At 42.9% G+C, this 25,872-nt stretch overlaps 1 protein-coding gene across 2 annotated transcripts in view; it reads left to right on the forward strand.

Moving 5' to 3' along the window:
- Window positions 1-25,872, forward strand: part of LOC102445697 (uncharacterized) — a 47,042-nt gene that overhangs the window by 9,018 nt on the left and 12,152 nt on the right. For both annotated transcript variants that reach the window (XM_006135275.5, XM_025190841.3), the window contains 5 exons: window positions 6,288-6,366; window positions 11,802-11,916; window positions 13,765-13,949; window positions 21,750-21,904; window positions 23,547-23,709. In XM_006135275.5, the coding sequence (XP_006135337.4) occupies window positions 6,361-6,366; window positions 11,802-11,916; window positions 13,765-13,949; window positions 21,750-21,904; window positions 23,547-23,709 (624 nt within the window). In that variant the 5' untranslated portion in view covers window positions 6,288-6,360. The remainder of the gene's footprint in view (window positions 1-6,287; window positions 6,367-11,801; window positions 11,917-13,764; window positions 13,950-21,749; window positions 21,905-23,546; window positions 23,710-25,872) is intronic.

The following is a 25,872-nucleotide window of genomic DNA, read 5'->3' on the forward strand; positions in this document are numbered from 1 at the left end:
TGAAATCAAATCAACCCGGATTCTTTTAAAAAAAAAAAATCTTAAACATGAGGGGCTGGTCTACCCTGACAGGTTAGATCTGCATAAACCATTAATAGAAGAACTCTTCTGTTGACCTACCTACCTAACACCTCTTCAGCGGGATGAAGAGAACCCTTACGATGAGAGAACCCTCCGCGGCCAGTGTCAGTAGTAGTTCTTCATTGCAAACACAGCAGTGCCGTTGCTGAGTTTTAAGTTTAGACATAGCAAAGGTGTGATTGGGCAAGATAACACAGACCCACAACTATAAAATAATCAAACTGGTTTAAATCAAGAGCATGGCTCTGATCCTGCATTCCACATTCACCCAACCGATTTCAAAGGGTGTTTTAGATGGTTACTGGGATCAGTCCTTCCCTAATCATCTAGATGAAGGACTAAGGTTTTTATATATATAACCAAACAGAAATGATCGACAAATGTCTGAAAAAAAAATTTTTTTATTGGAGTTTGGTTTTTTTTAAGCAAAACATTTAATTAGACTTGCAGAAGAAATAGCAGTCAACTTAGACACAAAATCCGTATTGTAAAAAGGGTATTAGGGTTGTGGTATACTTGTTAAGATCCTTGGTTTTTAAATAAAAATGCTCTCTGGGCTGGAATTTATTGAATTGGAATCTTCCAAGAAAAATAATTTCTGGAGGCTCATTTGCTCCTTTTTGCTGCATATTGAGAGGGGAGGAAAAAAAATCAGAGAGAAAATGGGTATGGGCATGGGCAGGGGTATGAGCATCACAGCAGGGGCAAAAAACAGACACGTCTGCCCCCACTACTTTCAGCTTTCTGTGAGCTGCCCCATGCTCCCCTTTCCCCCACAGCCCCACTCTGCCTCTTTCCTTCCTCACCCTATCACCTCCCTCAAAGCTCTGCCTGCACCCCGCTTCTGTCTGCCCCCCATTCCAGCCCCTCCTCAGAGTATGCCCCACCATTATTCCACCTTTTCCCATCCTCCTCTTCCCCCTTCCTCCTAACACGCCCCACCCACTGCACAGCTGGGTGGGCAGGTGGTGCTGGCAGGGAGGGGAAGGATCTGGATCAGCAGAGCCCAGTTAACAGCTGCTTGGTGGGTGGCCTCACGCCTCCCTCACTGTTTTTGTTTCTGTAAATGATCCAGCCCTGAAGCACCCACACAGTTGGTGCCTATAGTCCCCACTGCTACACAGACACTTGCAACCTCTCATCCACCACAACACAAGAGCTCAGCTGCACCTGACTGCTCACAAGAGAGGGTGGAGAAGTCAGGAAACAGCTGTTCTACTTGGCACACTTCCCTTGAAAACTAGCCTGTTATTTGCTCTGGGCATCAGAAGCTTCCTTTTTTTGGGCAGTTTGCTACACCCTTGAGGGGATCTGCAAGCCCAAGAGGCCAGCCAGTGGGAGGAGGTAGAGGTGGGGGTGGGCGTAGACTGCTTCAGGGTTTTCCCCTGCTTATGCAAGAATCCCCAACCACACTCCCCTCAAATCTGCAGAGTGGATGTGACAGAACAAAAGGCACACAGCTGTTTTTAGCATGTCCTTCCTCCAGCAACATTTTACCTACACAAAGGAGGCCATTCACATTCTGAATCTGTGGAGCCTGTATTTGTTAGAGGGAAGACTATACACAGAAAGCGCAGATGCACTTAGAAGGGCTCTCTTTAAAACACATTATTTAAGATCACATGGAAATTCACCCTTATATGCCAAAGGCTGACAGCTCCTAGGTGCCACTTAAGGCTTCAAAATACGGCCTCGGAAGGTATCCAGACCTTAGGGGTGAATTTCCTTCTTGCTTGCATTCTTATCGCAGGTGCACACTTTGCTTTGCATGTAACCAGTTAACCAATATGCTGTCTTGGTTAAACTCCTGGCAGTTGCAGCAGCCCACAGGCCTGGCCTCCAGTGGAGCGTTTAACTGTGAATTTCAATTGGTTCCACAGAATTTTTTTTTTTTAATTTTTACTTCTTGACTGAAAGTTCAAAAACAGGGTACTGTCCTCTGTGCATCACTGTACAGCATTAGTTCTTAGCAATGACTTATGGGAAACTAGGACACTCAATTGGGGTGTGAGACAGATCAATGAAGGCAAAACTTTTTTTTAAAATGTATTTTCCCTCCAATTCCTTTTCGACCTGGACATTTTCCACACATTACACCTGAGGGCATTCTGTGCCAAAAATTAATTTTCTATGCACAATATTTTAAAATTCTGCAAATTTTGTCAATAAATAAATGCTGAGGTTCCAACATGGCAGTGAGGATCATGGGCCACTGGCTGCCTGAAGGTGAAGATCACCCTGCAGCCTCCCCTCTCCCCCAGGTTATGGACTCAGTGGTGAGGCTGCACCTAGCCCTGACAGCACAAGGCCTAGGTAACACCCTGGAGTCATGTGCTCTGCACTAGGTGCGGAGCAGGTCCTGGTGTGGAGGGGCTCAGCACCGAGGAGATCCAGATGCACAGTGAGAGGAGTGTGTGGGGGTCAATCTGGGTGCAGGCAGCTCACTGGGGGTTCTAGGTGGGGAGATTCAGATGCACAGAGGCTTGTTGGGTGGGTTCCAGGAGCAGAGTAAGGAGACTCTGCAGCAGTTTCCAGGTGAAGTTTGTTGGGGGCAGAGAGGAGTGGGTGTGGGGGGTCTCAGTGAGGGAGAGGCGTGGGCTATGGGTGCAGCCAGTTGACTATCAATGGTGTGAGGGTCTGGATGTGGTGACTCAGCATGGGGTAGATGAGTGGAGGTTTGAACGCAGGGAACTCAGTGGAGTGTGGTCTGTGTCCATGGGGTGAGGGCCCTTAGACAGGGGGTCGGGGCATAGAGAGGCTCCAGCTGTAATGACTGAGGTTCAGTGGAGTGGGTTTGGGATAGAGGGCTAGGAGAGCTCTGGATGCACCAGATGAGGTTTGGCAGAGGCGTACTGATATGGTAGGCGAAGATGTACTGTGTTGGGTGTATAGGGGTGGGGATTAGGGTTACAACAGGGAAGTGATGGAGGCAGGAAGCCAGGGAGGATGCTGAGTTTCATCCAGCTGCTGGATGGTCTAACACATCTCTAGCCACTCCTTTCAGGGGAAGAGAAAGTCCCATCCTCTCCTGCCTCCTACCAGCTGATCCTGGCGCAGGGCAGAAGTTATTGGTTAGATGTGTTCCCAGATATGTTGTGATTTACCCCTCTGCCAGCTACTCCGGTTGCGTACAACCTTGTACTTGCACTGCTAAGGAGTGGTGTGAGACTTTTCTTACAGCTTCCCTTTGCTTTCCTATCAGAAAATTAATTTTCTGCTGGGAAGCAAAGAAATCTGCAGGAGACATTAATTCTGTGTATGCATAGTGGTGCACAATTTCCCCAGGAGTAACAAGTGTGAAAGACATACAGCTGCAAAAGGTCTGTCCAGGCCTCCTATACCCTCATTTCCCTTTGCAGGACATGGGGGAATTGGTGGTGTTGCTGAACTCATCACATGCATGCCACAAAAACGGGCACCGGTGCTCAATAGGTGGTTCAGAGTGAACCGTTATGAGTAGGCATACCACTAATGGCTGAAACTGGGCTTAAAATAAGAGGATGCCGGTTTAGCTCAGGAAATATGAACTCCTCAGCTGCAAAAGATTTAGCTGACTAATGTTGCCATCTTTCAATATGCTCGATATTTTACTTGAGGCCTCCATTCCAGGAGAGAAGGGATTACATCAGAATCTCAGCTTTCAAAGGCAACTTTCTAGCCTCACGGTGGTGGAGGTGACACTGAAAAATCTGACGTAAGTGCACCATAAAGGCTCGAAACCCAAACATCATATAACAGTCCCCCACATTTTAAAAGAATCTCATGATGAAGCCACTCTCAGAACTTTAAAATACTGGGTTTCACAGTACTGGTGCCTAAATAATAGAGATCATTTAGTAGAGGTCAAACAGTTTTCTAGTCCTTGCCTGGATTCTAAATTCAGATTTGCTATCAACACTATTTAGAGGTTCTGTTCTATCTTTGTCAAGATTGCTCAATCAAAAAATAAACCTGCTGTCTCATGCAGCAGCTCCTACCTTAAATTCCAGCAACTTAAAAAAAAAAAATCCAGGCTGGGAGTCAACAACCTTCTGCAGGACCTAGCAGCCCAGCATGGGGTTGGGAGCAGCCCCTATCTGCAGTGGGCCTGGAATTTTACATCCCTAATAGGAGCATCATTGCTTAAGTGCTACAGCTACAGCATTTTAAGTGTAGACCTACCTTTAGTGTAATTTCAGATACATCCCCACATCAGTCACTTTTTTAGCCCCACTCTTGCCAAACCTTACATAAAGCTATGTGTGTACTTAATTGATTTAAATGTGTGTTAAGGATGTGAACAACTAGTTGACCAGTCACTTCCCTCCCCCCATCCTGGCCCTTGCTGCCTCTACCAGAAAGATAGAGCTGAGCCAGGCTACATGCAGTATTTCAAAGCAGCAGCTCTGTGTGGAGCACAGTCAGCTGGAGACTCCCCCGCTGACCACAGGCTCCATGTGGTGCTGCAGCTTTAAAACACCACATGGAGCCAGACACCAGGCTCCCCGTGGCATTTCAAAGTGGCAGCGCTGCACAAAGTCTGTAGGTCAGCTGGGGACCCCGAGCTCCATGCAGCGCTGCTGCTGCTTTGAAACACCATGGAGAGCAGGGGGCCAGTGGGGACTGCTGATTCCCCTGCTGACCCAATGTTCCCCACAGTGCTTTTGCCTTTGAAGTGTAGCAACAGCCCTGGGGCTGTTAAAGGGGGAGGTGCCCTTATCGTCTAATCAAATAGTCGATGCCAATTACATCAACTATTCAATTAGCCAAATAATCAAAATTTTACATCCCTAATGTGTATAGTTACATATGTCCTTAAGGGAGAATAGAAATGGGTCAGTAAATTAGATATCTGTTTAACGCTTTTCTCAGTTGTGCAATAATATTGTGTGGTCTAGCTTACTACTGTGAATTTGAAATGTTATACATAATGCTAAAGAAAGAAATACATACAAGATAATACTGTGACATTTCATAGAGTTTATCAAAACTAGCTGCTTTAAAAATGGCTTAAGATGATGAAAAATATTTAGGATATAAGAATTTACTAGTGTTAGCAACTCAGTTTTATCACAAGGCCATTTCGATATTTGGTTTTGGTTTTTATATTTTTCCTTAAAGCCCCAGTTCCTGGAATCATGATTATCTGAGATTCTCACATGGGTTCTGTTTGTTTGCTTTAAAGGAAGTTTCTAGTGTTCATGGCTATAGAGGAAAGTCATAAAGACTCAGTAAATCTGAGTTAAATCATGAGATTTTCAAAAAATATTCTCATAATTTTGGGGGGCCTGACTCATTTTTAATGCTTCAGGTTGGCAATGCTGAGTGGTCCTGAGTAATAAAATGCTAGAAAACATGTAAGACAAGTTACACAAAAAAGGAAAATAAATTTGAAAGTATAACTTTAAAACAATCTTCAGTTTTTATATTTTTAGGTTCAAGAATGACAAAGTAGCTAATGCCAAATCTTGGATGAAATGTTGGAATAAACACTCAAACAAGAGCTCTAGTAACAATACAAAATAATGCTTTCCAGTCACTCATCTGGCACTAGTCAAACAAGCAACCACCTGTGACCAACATCACTATGACTACCACTTTATGTAAACAACCTGTCTCTACATTAGCTTGTCCTCCCAAATACTCTCTCCCTCCCACATTTGTTTATTCACTTGTTACAGAATTTCCAACCCCAAACAGGGTTAAAAAGAACCCACTCCTGTGACCTAAGAACCATGACACTGTTTTATTTGCCTTGTGCTCCGATCCTTCAAGGTGTCCCCGGGGTCTTATTTTCAAGCTCTATGCACCATTGTAAGAGCTAGATTTTTTTTTGCTTTTGTTTTTTTAATGAAAAGGTGAACGTCTCATGAAATCGGTTGATAGCAGCTGCAGCTTTAAAGAAAAACACACCAGCTATAATGAGACCTGCAATAAAACTCATGGGAGTTGGCAAGACTTTTGTTGCATATTATCTAAAATCTATCTTGTGAGCTCTCTGGGACCAGGACTATCTGTTTGTGTCTATGTTTGTGTAGTGCTAGGCCAGTGGCTGGCATGCTAGAATTACGATATACATATTCTGAATGCAGTAAAGTTTAGCATCAAATGAGAAACCCACTACTAAGCTTCTAGTTATTAAATTAATGTTGCAAATATTAGAAGTGTAATACTGTATGATCTTTTGCCCTTCTGAGCAAATTATTCCTCAACTGTACATTGTAAACAAGAGAGCAGGCAAAAAAGGCTGCTAGTATTCAACCAAAACTCACCACTCAAGCAGAAAAAGTGTTGCAGAAGATGAAGGTAGGTTTTCCAATGTCTACATTAATACAACTCAAAAGCAGTGTGCTAATCTGCTTCTTCATTCCTACCAGAATCTTGTTCTCTGAAATTCTCCCACCCCCTTTTTCTTTTAGATGCATATTCTAAGGTAGCCTCTTTCTACACCCCCCTCACACACAAACAGTTTGAGCAGCTGCCTTCACCTCCAGTGAAGCATCTTAAGTCTCTCTTATCCAGCCTTACTTACTCTGGAACCGTTTGTAGTTACTGCACCTACAGTTCTAGTTACGAAGGTTCTAGTCCATAAAGAATTTGAAAAGAAAGATACTCACCTGTGTGCACATTCTGTACATCCTCTCCTATAGACCAAATACTATGAAAATTCACTCCCTCCCACTTTTGAAGTTCAAAGTGCAAAAAATCAGCAGCTGTCCAATAAATTACATACTACATTTTTTGATGTTTTGTCATTACCCCTTGTAACACTGAAAAAAATGCAGAATTAAAATCTTACATATGTCCTAACACGCTCCATAATTTATGGACTGCCTCATAGTAATTCACTCTCTTCAGGAACCTTGTTGCAGCACCGTTCCATTTTGCAGTGCAAATGAACCTCTAACTATGTTTTAACAATGACTCAGCCTTGTGCAATGTCCTGGCATGATTCAGGAATGGAACGGAAAGGTCTTGTTTATACTACAAAATGAAAGCCTGTTACCACCAGTTGGGGACAAACTTCTGTATTGGCTTTGCATAGCAAATCTGTACTATTCAAGAGGCACTATATAGGATGGGAGTACAGGGTGGAGGGAGGGAAATCAGGAACCCAAGTAATGATGAGCATGGCCTTGCATGTGTTCATCTCACAAGAGCTGGATCAACAATAACAAAAAAACCTAATATATAAACAGCAGTAACTTGGATACCTCAGTCCCCACACACTCATCTGTGTCATTTAAATTGGGGGCAGCCATTTCCTGAGCACCTAAGGAGTTTGTCTGTTGTCCTTGGCTTCATATGCAGATATATAAAGCATCAGTGCAGGATTTAGGAAGTTGCTGAAAAATACCTATTCTCATATCCTTTGTTACTGGGATACCTCTAAGTTCCTGCTTGACAGCCTAGTGTCTTGTCAGTTGCTGACTGCATGTGTCCTCCCTGCATGCTGCACTAGTTCTGGCAAAAGTTTCAGAGGGGTAGCTGTGTTACTCTAACTGAAAAAAACTCAAAAAATTAATAACCAATGATCTTGTAGCACCTGAGTAACAAAAAAAATGTAATGGTATCATGAGCTTTCATGGGCATAACCAACTTCATCTAAAAAATTCATCTGAAGTGGGCTGTGCCCATGAAAGCTCATGATACCATCTACATTTTGTGTTAGTCTCTAAGGTGCTGCAAAACTATTTGTTCTTATTTTTTAAAGTTAGTTCTGGCCAGATAGCCCATACGGCAGCCTTTGATGGAACTGCCCCAGACAACCACAGAATCAATTTGGGAAAAGGCACATGGTCAGGTTTATCCCCAACAAAGCACAGTATTACACTCCATACATGTATGCCTTTAGGAACGGACTTTCTGCTCCCCCCTCAGCCAAAGACACCACCTCTGTGACTCCTCTTTTATACACTGATACAAACAAGTTACATATTTAATCAGATCAGAGGGGAATTACTACCCTTTACCCTGTACACACCCGTTTGTTCAAAACATCTCTGTCCATCGCCCTGTCATCCTGCAAGCAAGTTCTGCTTTGTGGGGGAAGAGGCAAAGGACAGGAGAGGCTTGGCCTCAGGGTGGAGCCTTGGGGAAAGGGACTTGGGGCAGAGCCTGAGTGGCCTAGGGAGCAGAGGCCTGGTCTGGGCTTTGGGGCCCACACAAGCTTAAGCTAGTCCTGTCTTCCTTTGCCTAGCTCCCTGCCTAGTGTACTAGCTGTTGTTGATCTCATTCTAAAGTGCTTCTCTCTCCTCCCATTCATTGAATGGGGAACTGAGATACCTAACCCAGTTTTGTGGATCACGGTATATTCCTGTGATTTTCTAGGCACCTGAAAGTTAGGTATTGAAATGTTGAGTGTGGTAGAGCCCAAGTCCTTGTGTGAAGCTGAGCCTTAGGGGCTGCTTCCAGAGGGGCACAGACCTAACCTGTTATCTCTTTGTTTTGTTCAAATGCTACATCATTTACTTTTATATTAATATGCACAGTGCTTCAAAAATCATTTAAATCTATTTTGAAATGCAACCAATTCATTTCATGAACACTGACATTTTTGTTTCAGGCTGGGGAAGGACATGCAGCAGGAAATACCAATCACATGTACTCTAAAAACATCAGTGTAGAAGATTTAGCTTACCCCACTTAATTACAACAAAAACTGGAACTGAAACTCGAACTGTCATTATCTTAGAGCACAGTACTATGGACATACCTACCCTTTCCCTTAAGAAAAATACACTTTTGCTGCATGTTGCTGCTCAACTTTATGCATGGATTAATCAATAGAACTGCATCTGCATAAGCATTTGCAGGATGAAGGCCTTAGCCTGAATTGAGTAACATTGGTGACCTTTGTCTTTATTGATAAACATGCTTCTTTATAATCTGAACAGGAAAAAGGGGGATAGCGATATTTAAGTTTATACTGCACTTTGTAGTACCAAAGCCAGAATTTGCCAAGTGCCCTAATTAGATGAATCAAACGGATTTTCTCCAAAAACAAATACAGTGTTAATATTAAGAAAACAGCTACTGTTTTTCCTGTGTAAAAGCACGACAGCTCATAAATAAAGCATGAGAAAAACAAAAGGAGTAAAACTATGCCAGCCCCCAAAGTACCTTAAGGTTCATTTACCTGTCAGAATGATTTTCCCAGTGAAGGAAACTGCTTGCTCACATGAAACAAGAAGTGAAGCAATTTACATGTGCATCATTCATTCTTTCCCATGTAATTTTTCCATTGGGCTATAATTTACTATGTCACAGGACTTGAAGGTCACAGCTATATGCTGAGTAGGTTCTGATTGCAACAATAACTGTGAACCAGCCTTTGACAATTCTTGATTCTTCACTACTAGAAAATAAGATATGGTGGATAATTAAACTCTTGGAATTAAAGATTTGTCAGTTAGTACACTTTGAAGGGAAGGTCTGGGTATTCTCGGAGTCTGAAACCAGGTCTACTCTATAAAAGTGTATCAGTATGTCGCCCATGAAAAACCCACACCCCAGAGCTCCACAACCTAACCCTCTGTGTAGACAATATCACAATGATGGCAGGACTTTTCCTGTTGACACACTACTGCCTCTCGAGGAGTGGATTGTTACTCCAACCGTAGAACCTCTCTCATTGGCATAGTAGCATGTTCACTGAAGCACTACAGTGGCACAGCTGCACCACTGCAAGTGTGCTGCTGCCACTTTTTAAACATAAACCTTCCCCAATCAACTTACTACTGCTGTATTAAAAACCATACAGCTTGAAAATAACATTAAAGGAATGCTTTCATACTTCTGGCTATGTATACAAAATATCATTCAGGTATGTCTGTAACTAGCAGTGATACCTTTCTGGTTTATCCAGATGAGAAAAAAATTCTACGACCACCACATGGGTCTTTCTATTTAGTTCCTTGGCTATTAGGGAGATAAACAATTTGCAGAAGCCTCTCACTGCTATCCCTCTCCCCCTTCTATCATCCACTTACAATTTGATTCTACAAGATGCTGGCAACCTATGAGAACTCAAACTGCCACAGAAACTGATGAGAGAGAAAAGGATCAGGGCTCAGGGCAGTGAGCCCTTAAACCAAGTATAAAAAGATTTTAGTGGTTTAATATGAGTATTTATAGAGGGCTCATCTTGACCCTTGTTTCCCTACAGTGACAAGAGGGAATGTATCTAGGAAACCAAGTTCTGTCCTCAGTTATCACCATGCAATTCCATTGATTTCCAAGTGCAGCTGAGGACAGACCTAAAAGTCTGTGAGACATGCCCTTGCGTTCCAGGTTCCACCAGGCTGTAAACCATTTAAAACATGGCCTGGCTCATCAATAGCTTTGCCTTTTGGTTTGTCATTAGATATTGGTCTGTCATGTACAATGTGTTTAACGCCAAATAACACTTACAGATTTACTATACGAAAACCAAGGAACATGGCCTTCAGTTTTCCCTATCAATCCCAAAGCAATATTATCTGACAATGTAACAGATCAACTTCCTGGAGAAATTTGAACAAAGCACACCAGTGACCATCAGTTTCAAGGCCTACTCTAGCAAAGAGCCATGCCTCTAATGTCCCAGCATTGTCTCAGTGAAGTCCATAGGACTCCAGCAAGGCAGGGAGGGTTAACAAGGCCTCAGAAGAAAAGGGCAGAGTCAGCCCCAGAGCTTCCTACAGCATGCCAATTTAAAAGGCCTTGTGCTTCAGCAGCTGCAGGTAGGCCTAAGTGTCTGGTTGCATCAGTCCTTTGAGGAACCAAAGCTCTAATGACTGCAACTGTATCATGCAGAAGTTGTGCACCACGGAAAGCAGAAAATGTTAATGTTTGGAAGGAGTAACATTGGACTGGTACAACAAAATCATCACTGAAGGAGTTCACTAAGTATCTATCCCAGTTTCTGAAGAAACTTACTGAAGGACTCTTGTATGTACCGGTGAATTTTTTCTTTATTAAGCATTTTATAGGCAGAAGTAACATCAGTGATTTAACAAGAGAATAGTAAGTATACAGACTCCTGCAGTTACATATGTAGCAGAGGAGGTGTTTATACAGTTTCTTGAAAGTAAGTTGATATTTGTACAGACTTGTTTTCATTACTGCCTCTTAATTACAACAGGAAGGCTGATTGGTGTTGGGGCCAGCTGCTGATTTTGGGCATGCTTAAATGATTTCAGTGTCATCTTAGCTTCAATATTGTTGACTCTGATCAATGAAATGGGATCCTGCTTTTGTATTATACAATAAAAAAGCCAACAGCAGTGGATACACATGCTTCCCTCAAACATAAAACGGGTACTGTGATGAATGTGCACAGATTAAGAACTTAATAATAAGGGAAGTACCTACATAAATCTGAAGGAATCCTACTTGAAGGCCACCATAAACTGAACATTAACCTGGGAAACAAAAGTATTGCCAAACCCGTAGTGGCCCTGCCAGCTCATAGGAGCTGGAGCACTTTGTATTTGAAAAATCTCACTATGGAGCTGTTAGTCTGTGTGGGAGTAAAGAAGGAATCCAATAAGAGTGGAGTCTTTGTTTTTATTGTTAATTATTTAATGCTTACCTATTTTTCCTCAGATTATGTTCTTTTCCTGTTTTTCTCCTCAGTTTTTAACCTTTGACTATTTTTTAGTGTAAGTATGGAACCCCTTCAGCACCCTCAAGATTAGTAAATTTGTATTACCCTGAAACACAAGTGCATAAAAATTCTTATGCTGTTATATTTATAGGAATTACAATCAGAAATAAATACTGCTCAGCTGGAACTTGGAAAGAAAGAGACCACCACCAAGTTTTTCAAGGCAGAAAATCAAGCCACGCATGAACATCTGCAAACTTTGTCAGGTAGTAAAGGATCATTCCAATGTGTGGTACTTATGCAACAGTTCATCCTTAAGATAAATTCACACCTAACCTGAACAAATTTGTATGTGAATGTGTTACATAAAAGAAAGTAGAATACAGTGGAAATAAGGGGGGGGAGGTGTTATTTTGGAATATTTGAAAATAGTCTGTTTTAGATTAAAGCTCACAAAGAAGCCAAAGTTGTGCTAGATGATGTACAGAAGGGAAAAGGCAAGGCATCTATCTGATCAAATACATGACAGCTAGTGAATGTAACGAACAATGTTGCCTTGTTGTGGGTAACAGGTGCAGCTGAACTAGTGAAGAATATGTTGTAATCACAGAGGCAGACAATTAACCCATGTTAGCACCATTTTCAAAGACCACAGTTAAGAGCAGTAGCTATTTCTATTTTATGATAATTACGTTTATTTAGTAATTGGAAGTTTTAATTGCACAATAGTCCTGGTTTAAGCCAGCTGAGATCCATCCATTGATGACACTTGTTGTCTGCAATGGGCACATGTTCTTATTGCTGAATAGCCCCTGGGGAAAGGAATAGAATCTTATGGTTCTTTTGTTTTGACATATGCACATCTTACCAGTTCCATATACATTAATTGTGAGCCTGACTAAGTTAGTGCTCTTCTTTTAGGTAAAATGGAAGAGATTTTAAAGAGGGATTTGCATAAGGAGAATGGTAGTTTGAGAGTTCATTGCATGCATAAGAGAAATTATTCATTACAATTTATTATAGTATTAATAGTGAGCTTTTAAATCAACAACAGTATTTGTAGTTACATCGTATTTAACCATCTAAAACAGAGGTTCTCCACCAGTGATCCAGGTCCTCGGGTGGTGGGGAGTGATAAGGAAGGCAGAGGGCTAAAAGTAGATTTCAGGGGGGTGCCAAGCAGGACCACTGTGAGATTTGCTAGGGCCCAGGGCAGAAAGCTAAGCCTTACTTTGTGGAGCTATTGCCCGGAGCTCCTAGCCCTGCCAGCTGGGGCTGAAGCAGAAGCTTGAGCAACTTAGTTTTATGGGAACCTCTCACACATGAGGCCTCACAGCTTGCTACCCCTAGTTATGTGCAAAAAAGCCACTTGTGTTACTGATGGGTTGTGGAGCTCTTACAGCATGTTGGGAAGGTTTCACAGAAAAAGGTTGAGAATTCTTTTTTAAATTTAGATTAACTGGGTAACTGAATAGTCAATGCAATTGGGTAATGGATTAGTCCAAAGGCGGAGGACCCCCTTGTCATGTGTAGCAACAGTCCCAAGGCTGCTGTTACACTTCAAAGGTGAAAGCACTGTGGGGAGCACAGGGCCAGAGGAGGATTCAAGCAGTCCCCCACCGGCCCTGTACTCCCTACAGCATTTAAGCTGCAGCACTGCATAGAGCCCAGGTTCAGTGGGGGAATCCCCAGCTGTCCCCGAGCTCCACATGGCACTGCCACTTTGAAATGCCACCTGCAGCCCAGGGCCAGCTAGGGACTCTCCAATTGGCCCTGAGCTGCATGCAGCGTTTCAAAGCAGCAGCGCCTCGTGGAGTCCAGGGTCTGGCCCCGGGCTCCACAGGGTGCTGTCGCTTTGAAGAGCTTTCTGACAAACAACAAGGGGGAGGGGGAACGAGTGACTAGTGTGTTGATTATCTGATAACCATTTGCTTACTGGATAGTAGACTAGTTGTTCACATCCCTTTTCTAGATCAGATTGTTAGGGAATCATCTTTGTAACCACTAGTCATTTGAGCAAACTACTACACAGTTTCAGAAGCCACTGAGAAGATGGAAAGGGTACAGATTTCAGTTTATGAAACTACCATCTGAAAGACTGGTATTTCACACAGCTGCCAATACTAGAGAAAAGTTCTTATTAATGGAGGATGTCACAAAGCTGAAGAAATTGGCTGAGATTGTCAATCAGGATATTTCACACAAAGAAGCAGAGCTACTAAGAGTCCAACAAGAACTACAGAAAGCCATGAATTCTGTTAAAGAAAAAGAGCGTGATATCCATCATTGGGAAAACCAAGTAAGTAATCCTAGCTAAATACTTCTTTTCATGGATTAAATTTACACAGCAAACTCTCAGATGCTTAGATGTTAGAAATGGGGAATACCTGATAGTCATCCAATCCACTTCTGCCCTATTTAGCCTAATTTGAAAGCACTTGTACCAGAGAAAGCTTTCGTATTTCCTTTGGAAGACATCCACACAGTGTAATTAGATCTCATTTCTCTTGATCAGAATCTCTCCCCCATATAGCAGTCTTTGTTGACACCTGAAAGTGTCAATGAACTCCCAAAACTGACAACCTGGAGTGGAGTTTCTCATGAGCATTAGCTTAGCAGGACTTCAACTCCTGCTGGATAGTTCTGCAGATTACAGATACAAAAAGAACTTCGGTATCTAAGTCTCAGTGCACTAAGTCCTACTGAACTGGTCAACAGTTTAGCATAATCCAGGATGTGCAGACTGGATTGTGTGCTCCCTCTATTAGCCACCTTAGCTTTATAACCATAATTCAGCAAAGCCCTTAAACCACATGCTTAATTTTAGACACACATATACAGGCTGTGTCTTCAATGTAGTTCAGCACCATGATTAAACAAAGTTCACAGGACAAGTCTGCTTTTGGTTAATCAGGATTTAGGTCAGAAAGACTGGATTTTATTCAAAAGTTCTAAAAATGAGGGTGAAGAACCTGGAATGAAAAATGGTCTCCTTTATTTAGCGGTTATTTAGGAATCTTTGGCTGCAAAGAGTAACATGTGAGAGCGGTGACTCAGTACTAGTACCACAAACAAAATAAAGAAAAGTTTGCCCACATAAAACATGATAGTTAAAGAGCTACATTAGAAATGGATTAGTCACTTAAATAATCAAGGTAGTCTAGAAACAACTGGGGCTAATTCATGTGAGTTTTAAATAGTCATTGTGAGGCTTAAATATTAACATCACGTTAAACACAAGAGCACCAGTCCACAATTAAAAGCTACTGTCTTATTCTGCCTGTTTGCAGATTACAGTGGTAGTTCATGTTGTAGAAGATAAGTTTTAGATTTATTTTATAAAGTTTATATTTTGAAGCATACTTCTGCATCAGATTCCACAGCTGTAGGACATAAATCCCCACTGTACTCCACGCTATACAGATCTGTCAATGTACTCCACGCTATACAGATCTGTCAATATAAAAGTCAGGACAAGGACTGGAACAACAAACAAGAATGTATATTGACAATCCCCTGAAAGACATTTTTCTCAACTCTTTGAAACTAGATTACAGGCAGTCCCCGGGTTACATACAAGATAGGAACTGTAGGTTTGTTCTTAAGTTGAATTTGTATGTAAGTCGGAACTGGTACATATTGTAGGGGAAACTCTAGCCAAACATTTCTCCAGAGCTCAGTTTTATTCTCCCATACCTCACTTCCCTCAGTCCTTTATTCTCAAGCTGAGGTGTCTGCTGAGAAAAGCCGCTCCGCGTCTCCCTGGTCTGCTGGGGGGTGCGCTAGCTTCGCGTCTCCGTGGTCTGCTGGGGGAAAGCAGCTAGTGCGGGGCTGCCTCACCCCGTTTGTAAGTAGGGATCTGATGTAAGTTGGATCCATGTAACCCGGGGACTGCCTGTAGTTGATTTTTAAAAATATTATTTACACAGCAAGTGCAGTAATGAGAAACTTAAAACCTTTATATCAACACTCAAAATCATAAAATTTTCAAGTCAAATTCTAGTCTGACTCCAGATAGCCATAGAATGTCACCTCAATTTACGTCTTCATGCACTGCAGAACGCACTACATCCCTAGGTAAGTTGTTCCAATGGTTAGTTACCATCACTGTGAAAGATTGTGCCTTGTTTTGAATTTGTGCTTTAGCTTAGAGCCATTGATCTTGTTATGCGCCTCTGTCTGCCTAATTAAAAAAAATCCCTGTTCTCGCTGAACTGCAGGTCTATCACTGATAGTCCCAAACACAAAATCCCATGACTTGCTGCTGTCACTTATAAATCCTGATTTAGTTATTTACCAAAATCTAAAAAGTTACCTTTAAGCTCCTGCCAATACCAACCATAAGGGATAAGAGATAGCCGGGAATATGAGGGGAAATAGGGAAAAAAGTATTTTCAGAAGGATTATTCTAATTTTTATTCAAAAGATTCTTGCATTTTTGTATTGCAAACATAAGTGTCCTGCCACACTTTTCCCCCCCAACCATTGCTTATCAGTGAATTGAAATAGAAATGTAGCCGTGTTAGTCTGGTGTAGCTGAAACAAAATACAGGACTATGTAGCACTTTAAAGACTAACAAGATGGTTTATTAGATGATGAGCTTTCGTGGGCCAGACCCACGTCCTCAGATCAAATAGTGGAAGAAAATAGTCACAGCCATATATACAGCTCCCAACGTAAACCTGTCCAACACATTATCAATAGATTACAACCTATACTGGAACAGGACACTAAACTCCAAGAAGCTCTGGGAGACAGACCCATAGTCTCCTATAGACCACCACCTAACCTCAAGATGATTCTTACCAACAACCACAGGACATACCACACTAATACCAACCCTGGTACTTTCCCTTGCAACAAACCCCGCTGCCAGCTTTGTCCACATATTCACTCTGCTGACACCATTATTGGGCCTAACCAAGTGAGTTATAAGATCAAGAATACATATTCCTGCGCCTCCAGAAATATAATCTATGCTATCATGTGCCGAAAGTGTCCGTCTGCTATGTATATTGGACAAACGTCTCAGACACTTCGCCAAAGAATCAATGCCCACAAAACAGACATTAGACAGGATCACAAAGAAAAAACAGTTGCTTGTCATTTCAACCAGAAAGGACACTGTCTCAATGACCTGCTAACCTGCATCCTACTTCAGAAGACATTCAAATCTGCACTTGAAAGGGAATCCTCTGAACTGGCATTCATGCTAAAATTTGACACTCTCCGCAGGGGACTTAACAAAGACTCCAGCTATCTTACCCATTACAAAGATAGCTTCCCCAATTATCACCTCTAATACTATTAACTCACAGACATCTACCCTTCCCCACCTCTAATATCATTAACTCACTGGCATTCACCTTCCTTCCCCCCCTATCCTGCATCCCCCTTCTGTTCTGAAATGTGATTTGTCCTTTTCATATGTGTTCATATTTTTTTTTAAATTGTATCCTTTGGTATATATGGCTGTGATTATTTTCTTCCACTATTTGATCTGAGGAAGTGGGTCTGGCCCACGAAAGCTCATCATCTAATAAACCATCTTGTTAGTCTTTAAAGTGCTACATAGTCCTGTATTTTGTTTCAGTGAACTGAAAGCACTTTAAAACACCTTATTTGTGGCCGTCCCATGTAAGATGGCTGTTGCCTTCACTTCACTCCAGTTCACTTATGGATTGCTACCTGCACTTTGAAATAGCACAACATTCCATTTCACTTCATAGGACATGGCACAAAATGCAAGGAATGTAAGAATTACATAACACTATGAGCCAGTACATTTTTAGGCAATATTTTATGGGAAAACTCCCTTGTGGAGCAGTTCCCTATATTACCCATTATCTTGGTTTTCTGCTGCAAAAAAGTTTTATATAGGTAGACAAGAGCAGAGAGAAAAACCAAAAATTAAATTTCATTTCATTATTTATTTTTTAACCTATCAATAACTTTAATCAACATTAGTGTGAGAGGAACTTAATTTCTGGTTTCTCACTGGCAGAGATGCACAAAAGTCTAACAATCCACCCCCATACATACAGATGGGTCCACTTGTTGTCTGAGTATATAGGGAGACGTATGAATCTGGGAACATAATCCTCTCAGTGCCAAATCCCAGCAAGCAGATGAAAACAGGAAATGGAAGATTAAAAATGAGCTCTTTTACCAAATTTAGTTTTGCTGTAAGTACATGCAGCCTTACTGAAGTCCACTGATATCTACCTATATAAATTAAATTCTGGTGTAATTTTGTTTCTGCCATAAAGAGCACAGAACTCCATCAGTGCTTTTCAGTTTCGCCTTTAGGAGATACAAAGAAGTCGATGGGAAGGGAGGAGCAATTACTTGAACAGTGCTCTAGACAAAGAATGAAAACAGTGCTTGGAGGGCATTGGGGGAGAGGGAGTGTTGACTGGCTGAACCACAGACAACTGCTTTTTCCTATGGGATCTCTTGCTTTCTGGGGTAGTTGCATTGCCTGAGAGGAGGGAAAGGCTGGCAAAATGTAATACTTGTGCTTGATGCTAGTGTGGACCCACCACACAGTAGCCCTGAAGCCTGAAGGAGTGCAGCGTCTTGTCCAAGAACAGCATTTGGCCACTGAAGGCTTGCTGGACACCAGGGGCAGTACCCTAATTCTGAAAATAGGAAGCCTTCCTCATGGTGACTACTACCCTGGTCAAGGTGTCTGCGACATCAAGCAGACTGCAAGGACATCTTAGCTACCAAGCAGACCTCAGTGACAAATGCCTGAAATCCCTTCTGCCAGGCCCTGGGCAGCTGGACTGCGAACTCCAAGATAGTTGTCCAATAGCTGTTAAATAGACAACTAAGGCTTTGTAGTTAGTAATTAACATCTGTAAGGAAGAGGTGGAAATCTTCCAGCCATTAGGGCCAATTGTTTAGAGTGTCTATCGCTGCAGACGGATTTAAATCTGTCCTGACAAGCTCTGTCGTTGGCTGCAGTTAGAGCTACAGATTTTGGGATGACATGGAGTAAAAACCCCCTGAACAGAATCGAACAGTGCTTTTCTGTGTGTATCACACACACCTTGTGGTTCACTGTCCCATGTAGTGGCACTTAGCCCACTTATAGAGAAAGGTACGAATGAGTGAGCTCTACAGCTTTAGCTGACAGTTAGCTGGCTTTATAGCTCAAGCAGTAGAGGCTGATGACCTAAGCGCCAGAGTTCCCAAGTTCAGTTCTGCCTGTTGGTGGTTACACATGCAGTTAGCTGTAGGCAGTACGGAAGATACTATGCTCCAGGGTGCCTTAGCCAGTTCAAGGAGAACATTTTTGATCAGGAGGGTAATCTACTAGGGAAAATGGCTGTAAAACATCCCCTAATTTGTGGGTGTTATTGTGCAAGAGCTCTGCTTGCATACTACAGGAAGCAGCTACATGCCATGAAACATCTTCGTGCACCTTAGAATCCTCCAGGACCAAAGAAGAGAACGAGCCTGGCAGTACAGCATCACCTGAGGACAAAGATGAGTCCCTGAATTGAGCCGAAGCTGGATCTTGTTCCAGTCCTGATGGACACAGGAGGCTCTGCAGAGAGAACTACTGCTACCTGGGAAGATGTTGTATCAATTGTCACTCTTAAGTGAGAGAGTTGGCCATGTCTGAAAGAACGAGATGAAGAGCAGACACTAAGGAAAGTCCCATGGAGGCCACTGACACAGATAAGGCATTGGTGGCCAGTGACAGCCAGGTCAGGGACCTCTGTCCCAACCTCACCATGTGCACCAATCGTGCTCTTAACAGTCCCTCAGAGGTCCTTCCTGCTGGCTGGGTTATGGAGAGCCAGAGGATGATGATCCCAATTAGACCCAGAGGCGGCTTGGAATCCAGGAGACAAGGGTGAAGCAAGACCGGAAGGAGGAGTGAGCAGACAATCCGACTCCATTTGACGACCAGAATGAGGCAGGAAGTGACACTGCTGATGGAAGCAGTCCCTTCATACTGAGCATGCCAGTGCTGTAAGTGGCGTCAGTCCAAAAGTATAGAGATGGTACTGGAGTGTCCAACAGTATCAACATCGAGGGTGGGGAAGCTGCCACAGACATTTGTGGCATTGAATGCAGTAGTGCTAAGGTTCTTGGTACCAAGGTCCTCCCCACACTGATCTCATTACTGGCCTTCCTTCCATAGCCTCTAGAAGGGTCACACTGAGGTGTGGTGCCAGTCCATGTGTTTGCTGGGAGAGGCAAAAGAGTTGCCACAAGACCTGGAGCAGTTGATTGGTCTTGTGACTTTTTCCATGGCACAATCAATTGGAAATGGCTCTTCCATTTCTTCAGAAAGGCACCTGCTCCAGAACATGAAGTGGCAGTGCTCAGAGCTTGAGGATAACCTCTGACCTGATTAGCACCTTGATACCAAAGCAGAATGCAAGGCCTGTTCAAGTAAATGCAGTTTCAGGAAAACATCCCAAACCATGAGTCCATTTCCGGATCTACACATCACATCTTGACATGGGCCCCACTAGACAAAGCAAGCACCACACAGAAAGGACTCCTGGTAGGGATCACTCCCCCACACAAAGGGCAGTATTTCGACTCCAGTGAGGGCTTCACCCAGTGAAACGGTCTACTATAAGGTTCAGAAAAAGGCAACAAAAATAATTAGGAGTATGGAACTGAGACTTTTCAGCTTGGATGAGAGACCAGTGGGGTGGGAGGAGATATGATTAAGGTCTATAAAAGCATGATTGCTGTAGAGAGAGTAGATAAGGAAATGTTATTTACTCTTCCCCATAACACAAGAACTAGGGGGTTATCAAATAAAATAGGCAGCAGATTTAAAGCCAACAATGGTGTCCCGGCCTAGCTTCTACATGCCAGAACGACACACCTCCCCCCCTCAGAGATAGGGATAGACAAATTTCTTCAGTTCTGATACATTGGGCATGCAATACACCTAAGTTGAGTACGTGGCTGCATCTACTTGAACGGTTTGGCTTTGAATCAACCAGACATTTCAGGTCAACTTTAAGTGAATCCCTCTTGCTTCCCAATTTGGTCATTTTTTAATATGTTTTGTTTTAATGGCTAAATTGGAAATGGAAATATTTTGACTTTCAATGTTTTCCATTTTTTGCTGTTAAATCTCAAATTATTCACAAAATCATTTTGAAAAACATTTTTGTCCAGCTCTACCTAAGACTTAGAGACGGCTTCTTTTCTCACATCTCCCAAACAGTTCTTTTGTACAAACAAGAGTTCTGTTGTAAAGAAACGCAATGGCCACTAGGAAGTTTCAAAAATTAGCCCATGTAGTCTGAGGAGGAGCTCAGGATTTTGAAAGGATACAAGAAAGCTAGGTACCCAACTCCCATTGATAGTGGGATTTGGATGCCCAGATTCCTTAGACCTCTTAAAACGTCCACTGGAGTCTTTTGTAGAACAGAAAGAAAAGAAAAAAAAGGAGAAACCTAATCTGCACTGTATCCCAATACTAAGATAAAGAGGGTATATCCTGGTTCTCCAAGCTGCTCACCTATGAGAGAGAGCTCTTGGTCAGCACACAGCAAAGGAGAATAAACATTCACAATCGCATCACAATCCCTGGTAGTCTGAGCCCTTTCTGACCAGAGGCCCCACTACTGTAGGGCATTTGGAACCCTATCTTTATCACTTCTCACACAGGCAGTAACACATTTGGATTTAGCATGCTTTTCCATGGCAATCAAAGTACTTTGATGAACACAAACCTCACAATACCTTATGAAGTATTATCCCCACTGAAGAAATGAAAATTGTCTATAGAATTCTAGAGCAGTGGTCCTCAGCCTTTACCATCTCATGACCCTCATGTTAGTGTGCAAGTGTTTGTGACCCTCTTCCATTTAATGATTAAAAGAAAAGGGCGACTCACCACCAGACCTGTCTGTGACCCAAAGATAAGAACCTGTGGCTTACAGAATACTTAAAACAGGTGCTAACAGAACTATTCAGAGCACCCTTTGTTTCCCAGAAATACCACCTGTGCTTCCAATATTAGATTTTAAATTTTTTTTCTAAATTTTTTAAATTGGAAGAGGTATTTTTATATGCTCACTATATCTTTAATCTCTGCATTGTTGTGTTCAGCTCCTCCAACAGATGCAGCAACACCAGGATATGGAAGCAAAGCTTGTGGAAAATAGATCAGAATGTGTAAGAGTGCAGGCGTTGCTTCACCAGCTGGAGGAGAAATACCTTACTAGCTCCAAGGCTGTACACCAGCATATTGCTAAAGAACTTGGGTAAGAACATATGCAGAGCCGGCGATTGACTTATTTCAATAGCTAGTGAAGGGGGAGGAAAGAGAGAGCGCGCATGCATTGTTTGGAAGTGCTGAGCATCTGCAATTTCCAGTGGCAACAGGATCCTTGATAGCAAAACTGACATCATGGCACATGCAGAGAGCCATTTACATTTATTTGGGGAATCTAAAAAGTGAATTTGGTGTTCAAGAAATGTTTATCCAGGTATAGTATCAGACAGAACAATTTAAGCTTCTCCACACTGACTTCATAGAAGTATGAGGAAAGTTCATAGTTTTGCCTATTCTTTACATTGAGGAGTTGCAAATTGTAGTGCTAAGAGCTAAGCTTTCATCATGTAGAGCAGTGATCACCAATCAGTAGATCGGGATCTACTGGTAGATCTTGGAACCTTTGACAGGTGATCCTGACAGGTTTGGCCAGGAGACTATCAACTGTTGGCACTTCATCTGCCCTTTTCAGCTCTGCCGTGCTGCTCCTGCCCTCTGCCTTGGAGGTGACCCTCACCCCTGGGAGCCTCCTGCTTGCTGTGCAGGGCACAGGAGGAAGTGGAGGGGGTGCTAATGTCAGGGTGCCCCTCCCTCGACCCTGTATCACATCTCCCCAGAGCACAGAGGGTTAGGGATGGAGAGAGTTTTCCGGCTGTTTTTGGGAGTGGTGCAGGGCCAGGGTAGGGGTGAGCCTGCTTTAGCTCCACTACACCAACACCCAAAAGTCACCTGTGGTAAGCAGTGCCCAGCTGGAGCCCACATGCCAAACCCCGGCCCTAGTCCTGAGCCCCTCCTACACCCCAAGCCCCTGCTCCCAGCCTGATTAAAGTGAGTGGGAATGAAGGAGAGAGTGAGCTGGGTGGAGCCTCAGAAGGGATGGGAAGGAGGGGGGCAAGAATGTTTGGGTTTCAGGTAAATCCTGGATTGCACTTAAATTCAAAAAGTGATCTCACACTTAAAAAGGTTGGGGACCACTGATGTAGAGAATAACTATCAAATTTATGGGGCTGAGGTTATGCCAGGTCTACAGTGGCCAGTTCCAGAGAATTGAGGCCCTCTATATTGTCCTTAATCCTGGGAAGATTGAGGGATTATACAGAGGGAGGTGGGAGGCTCACTTTTCTCTACTGTGTCCTCATGTGTTGGATTTTTTGCAGTGAGTGAATCAGATTAAGAATGGGTTGGTGTCACTTATTCTGGTGTACAGCACCAAGATGCTTTGGTGACAAGGAATTAAGACTGGTTCATATTAAGAAAGTAAAAGGTTCTTACACCTAATCTTGTGAGCCATTAAAGCTCAGAATTGGACTGTGTATGCCTGAGAACAGCAGCACAAGAGAGACTGGATAGTGCAGTAATCAGTATAAATGGATTAGAAAAACAAGCTGGTCTTCTTACAAACGTTACCAAAACATCAAGCCAACTCAAGAGGCACAAGTTAGTTTTTCTGGACTTGTAGGACTACAACTTCTGTAATAGACTTTGAACTGCATATACTTTCCCACAGAAGAGGAGATAACTGCAGTTTAGATCGGACTTTGAAGTCAGTAAAACTAGTAAAGTAACATTGCTTCTTATAAAACATCAGCAATATTGAATTTAGTGCTAACATTGGAAGTATTTTTGTTTAGTGAAGAAACTGAAAAACTAAAACAGCAGCTCAAAGAAAAAGAACTTTCTGCTGATGAGGATAAATATCTACGCTACAAGATGGCAGAAGATTGTGGATATCTGACAAAAGAAAATGGTCTCTTACAGTCTCAAGTTCTGGAAGCCACCAGACACCTAGATAGAGTAAGTTGGGTTTTAAGGTTTGTTTTAAATCAGGCTATGGGGGCATACATCATAGTTCACATTGCCCTTCCTATCAAGACCCAGCTCAAGCCAGGGAAGCTAATGATCCAACTAGTGAACCAAATTAATGATCCATTTCCACCTGAGGCACACGCACTGCACATATGCTAAAAAGAATAAGGCTGTTGAACAGCGAGTAGCAAAAAATGGCTAACCTGAGAGGGTAAAAACTGTTTTTAAAAAGTGTGGGTTTTTAAAAATCTCTTTAAAAAAAAAAAAAACACAAAATGTATAATCAGCTGGAACCAGTAAATCTAACACTCGTCTCTGGAGTGGCTATGCTGTACTATGCTCAGTAGTAGTAAAGATTGCATAGCAGCCTCATTTGGAACTGGTGTGTTGAGATTCCCTCCAAGACCACTTTCCACTAAGGTTCCCAAAACTCAGTTCAACTCCAGATTCCCTTATTCTAGTATCTTTATGTGGCACAGAGCAAAGCTACAGAGTTTATCAGACTCAAGAGCAGGACCTGGGTATGCAGCATACCACATATGAAAAGTTACTCAGAAAACCTCTTGCTTTACTGACATTTACACATTAAACTGCATCGCATTTTGGGATTGGTTTGGTTACTTTGTAGGAACCAATCTATGTATAGCACGCTCAATTGTGCACTGTTCGTGTATTAGCTGGTCTTCACATTTCAAGGTTTTACTTGTCCATTGTCCCTAGCACCAGGGTGGTTCTTCCTTATCTTGACTAGCACAGACATCCTGACTCCAGCACATGCCTTGTTATAAGTTCCTATTTATTATGTAAAAGGGAGTTACTCACCTCGTGCAGTAACGAGTGTTCTTCGAGATGTGTGTCCCCGTGGGTGCTCCACTCTAGGTGAAGGGTCGCCCTGAGCCGCAGATCGGAGCTTTTCAAAGCAGTTTTCCCCCTGTTGAGCCACGCATGCCCAGAGGGCGTCTCGAGCCCTTCCCGCCCTCTGCAGCGCGCGGCTCAACCCCCTCCCTTTCAGTTCCTCGTCTCCGCCCGAGTAGTTTAGACTCCGTGCAGAGGGGAGGAAGGGAGGGTCGTGGAGCACCCACGGGGACACACATCTCGAAGAACACTCGTTACTGCACGAGGTGAGTAACTCCCTTTTCTTCTTCGAGTAGTGTCCCCGTGGGTGCTCCACTCTAGGTGACTACAAAGCAGTGTTCAATATATGGCTGGAGGGAGCCGGAGTCAATGTTTAGCGGTGGTAGAGAGCACCGCTGTTGCTACTGCTGAGTCCTGTGTAAGTTGCGGTAGGATTGCATAATGTCTGGCAAACGTGTGATCTGAAGACCACGTTGCTGCTCGGTAAATATCCCTTAAGGGGACATTGTTCAAAAAGGCTGTAGAAGCGGCCGTGGCTCGAGTGGAATGCGCTCTTGGGGGGCACGGTAGTGGTTTATTGCCCAAAGTATGACATTTGACTATGCATGTGGAGATCCATTTTGAGATTCGTTGTGATGACAGGGGTGTTCCCTTAGAACGCTCAGCGATTGATATAAAAAGTCTTTCGGATTTACGAAATGGTTTTGTTCTTTCCAGGAAGAAGGCAAGAGCCCTCCGAATGTCCAGGGTATGCAGAGTGGCGTCCTTCTGTGATGCATGCGGTTTCGGAAAAAAGGTAGGTAGTACGATAGGTTCATTTACATGGAATTCTGTACAGACCTTTGGCAGAAATGTTGGATGAGGTCTAAGTATGACCCTATCCTTCGTAAAAACTGTGTAGGGGGGTACTGCCATTAATGCCCCAATTTCACTCACCCGTCTAACAGACGTGATAGCCAATAAGAAACAGACTTTCATAAAGAGAAATGGGAGTGGTACTGTAGCCAGAGGCTCGAAAGGAGGTCCAGTAAGTTGGTGGAGAACAAGATTTAGGTCCCATAAGGGGGGTGGTGCCTTATGGGGTGGGTATACGTTGTGGAGCCCTTTAAGGAATCTTTTAGTGATAGGATGGGCAAATATGGAGAATCCATCAATGGAAGTATGGAACGCTGTTATTGCAGAAAGATGTACTCTTAAAGAAGAAATTGAGAGTCCTGATATTTTAAGGTCTAGAATGTAGTCCAAAATCATATGTAATGGTGCATCACGGGGTTCTATCCTGGTTCGCTGGCACCA

The sequence above is a fragment of the Pelodiscus sinensis genome, chromosome 2, assembly GCF_052426305.1.
Source record: "Pelodiscus sinensis isolate ZL-2025 chromosome 2, ASM5242630v1, whole genome shotgun sequence".
NCBI lineage: Eukaryota > Metazoa > Chordata > Testudines > Trionychidae > Pelodiscus > Pelodiscus sinensis.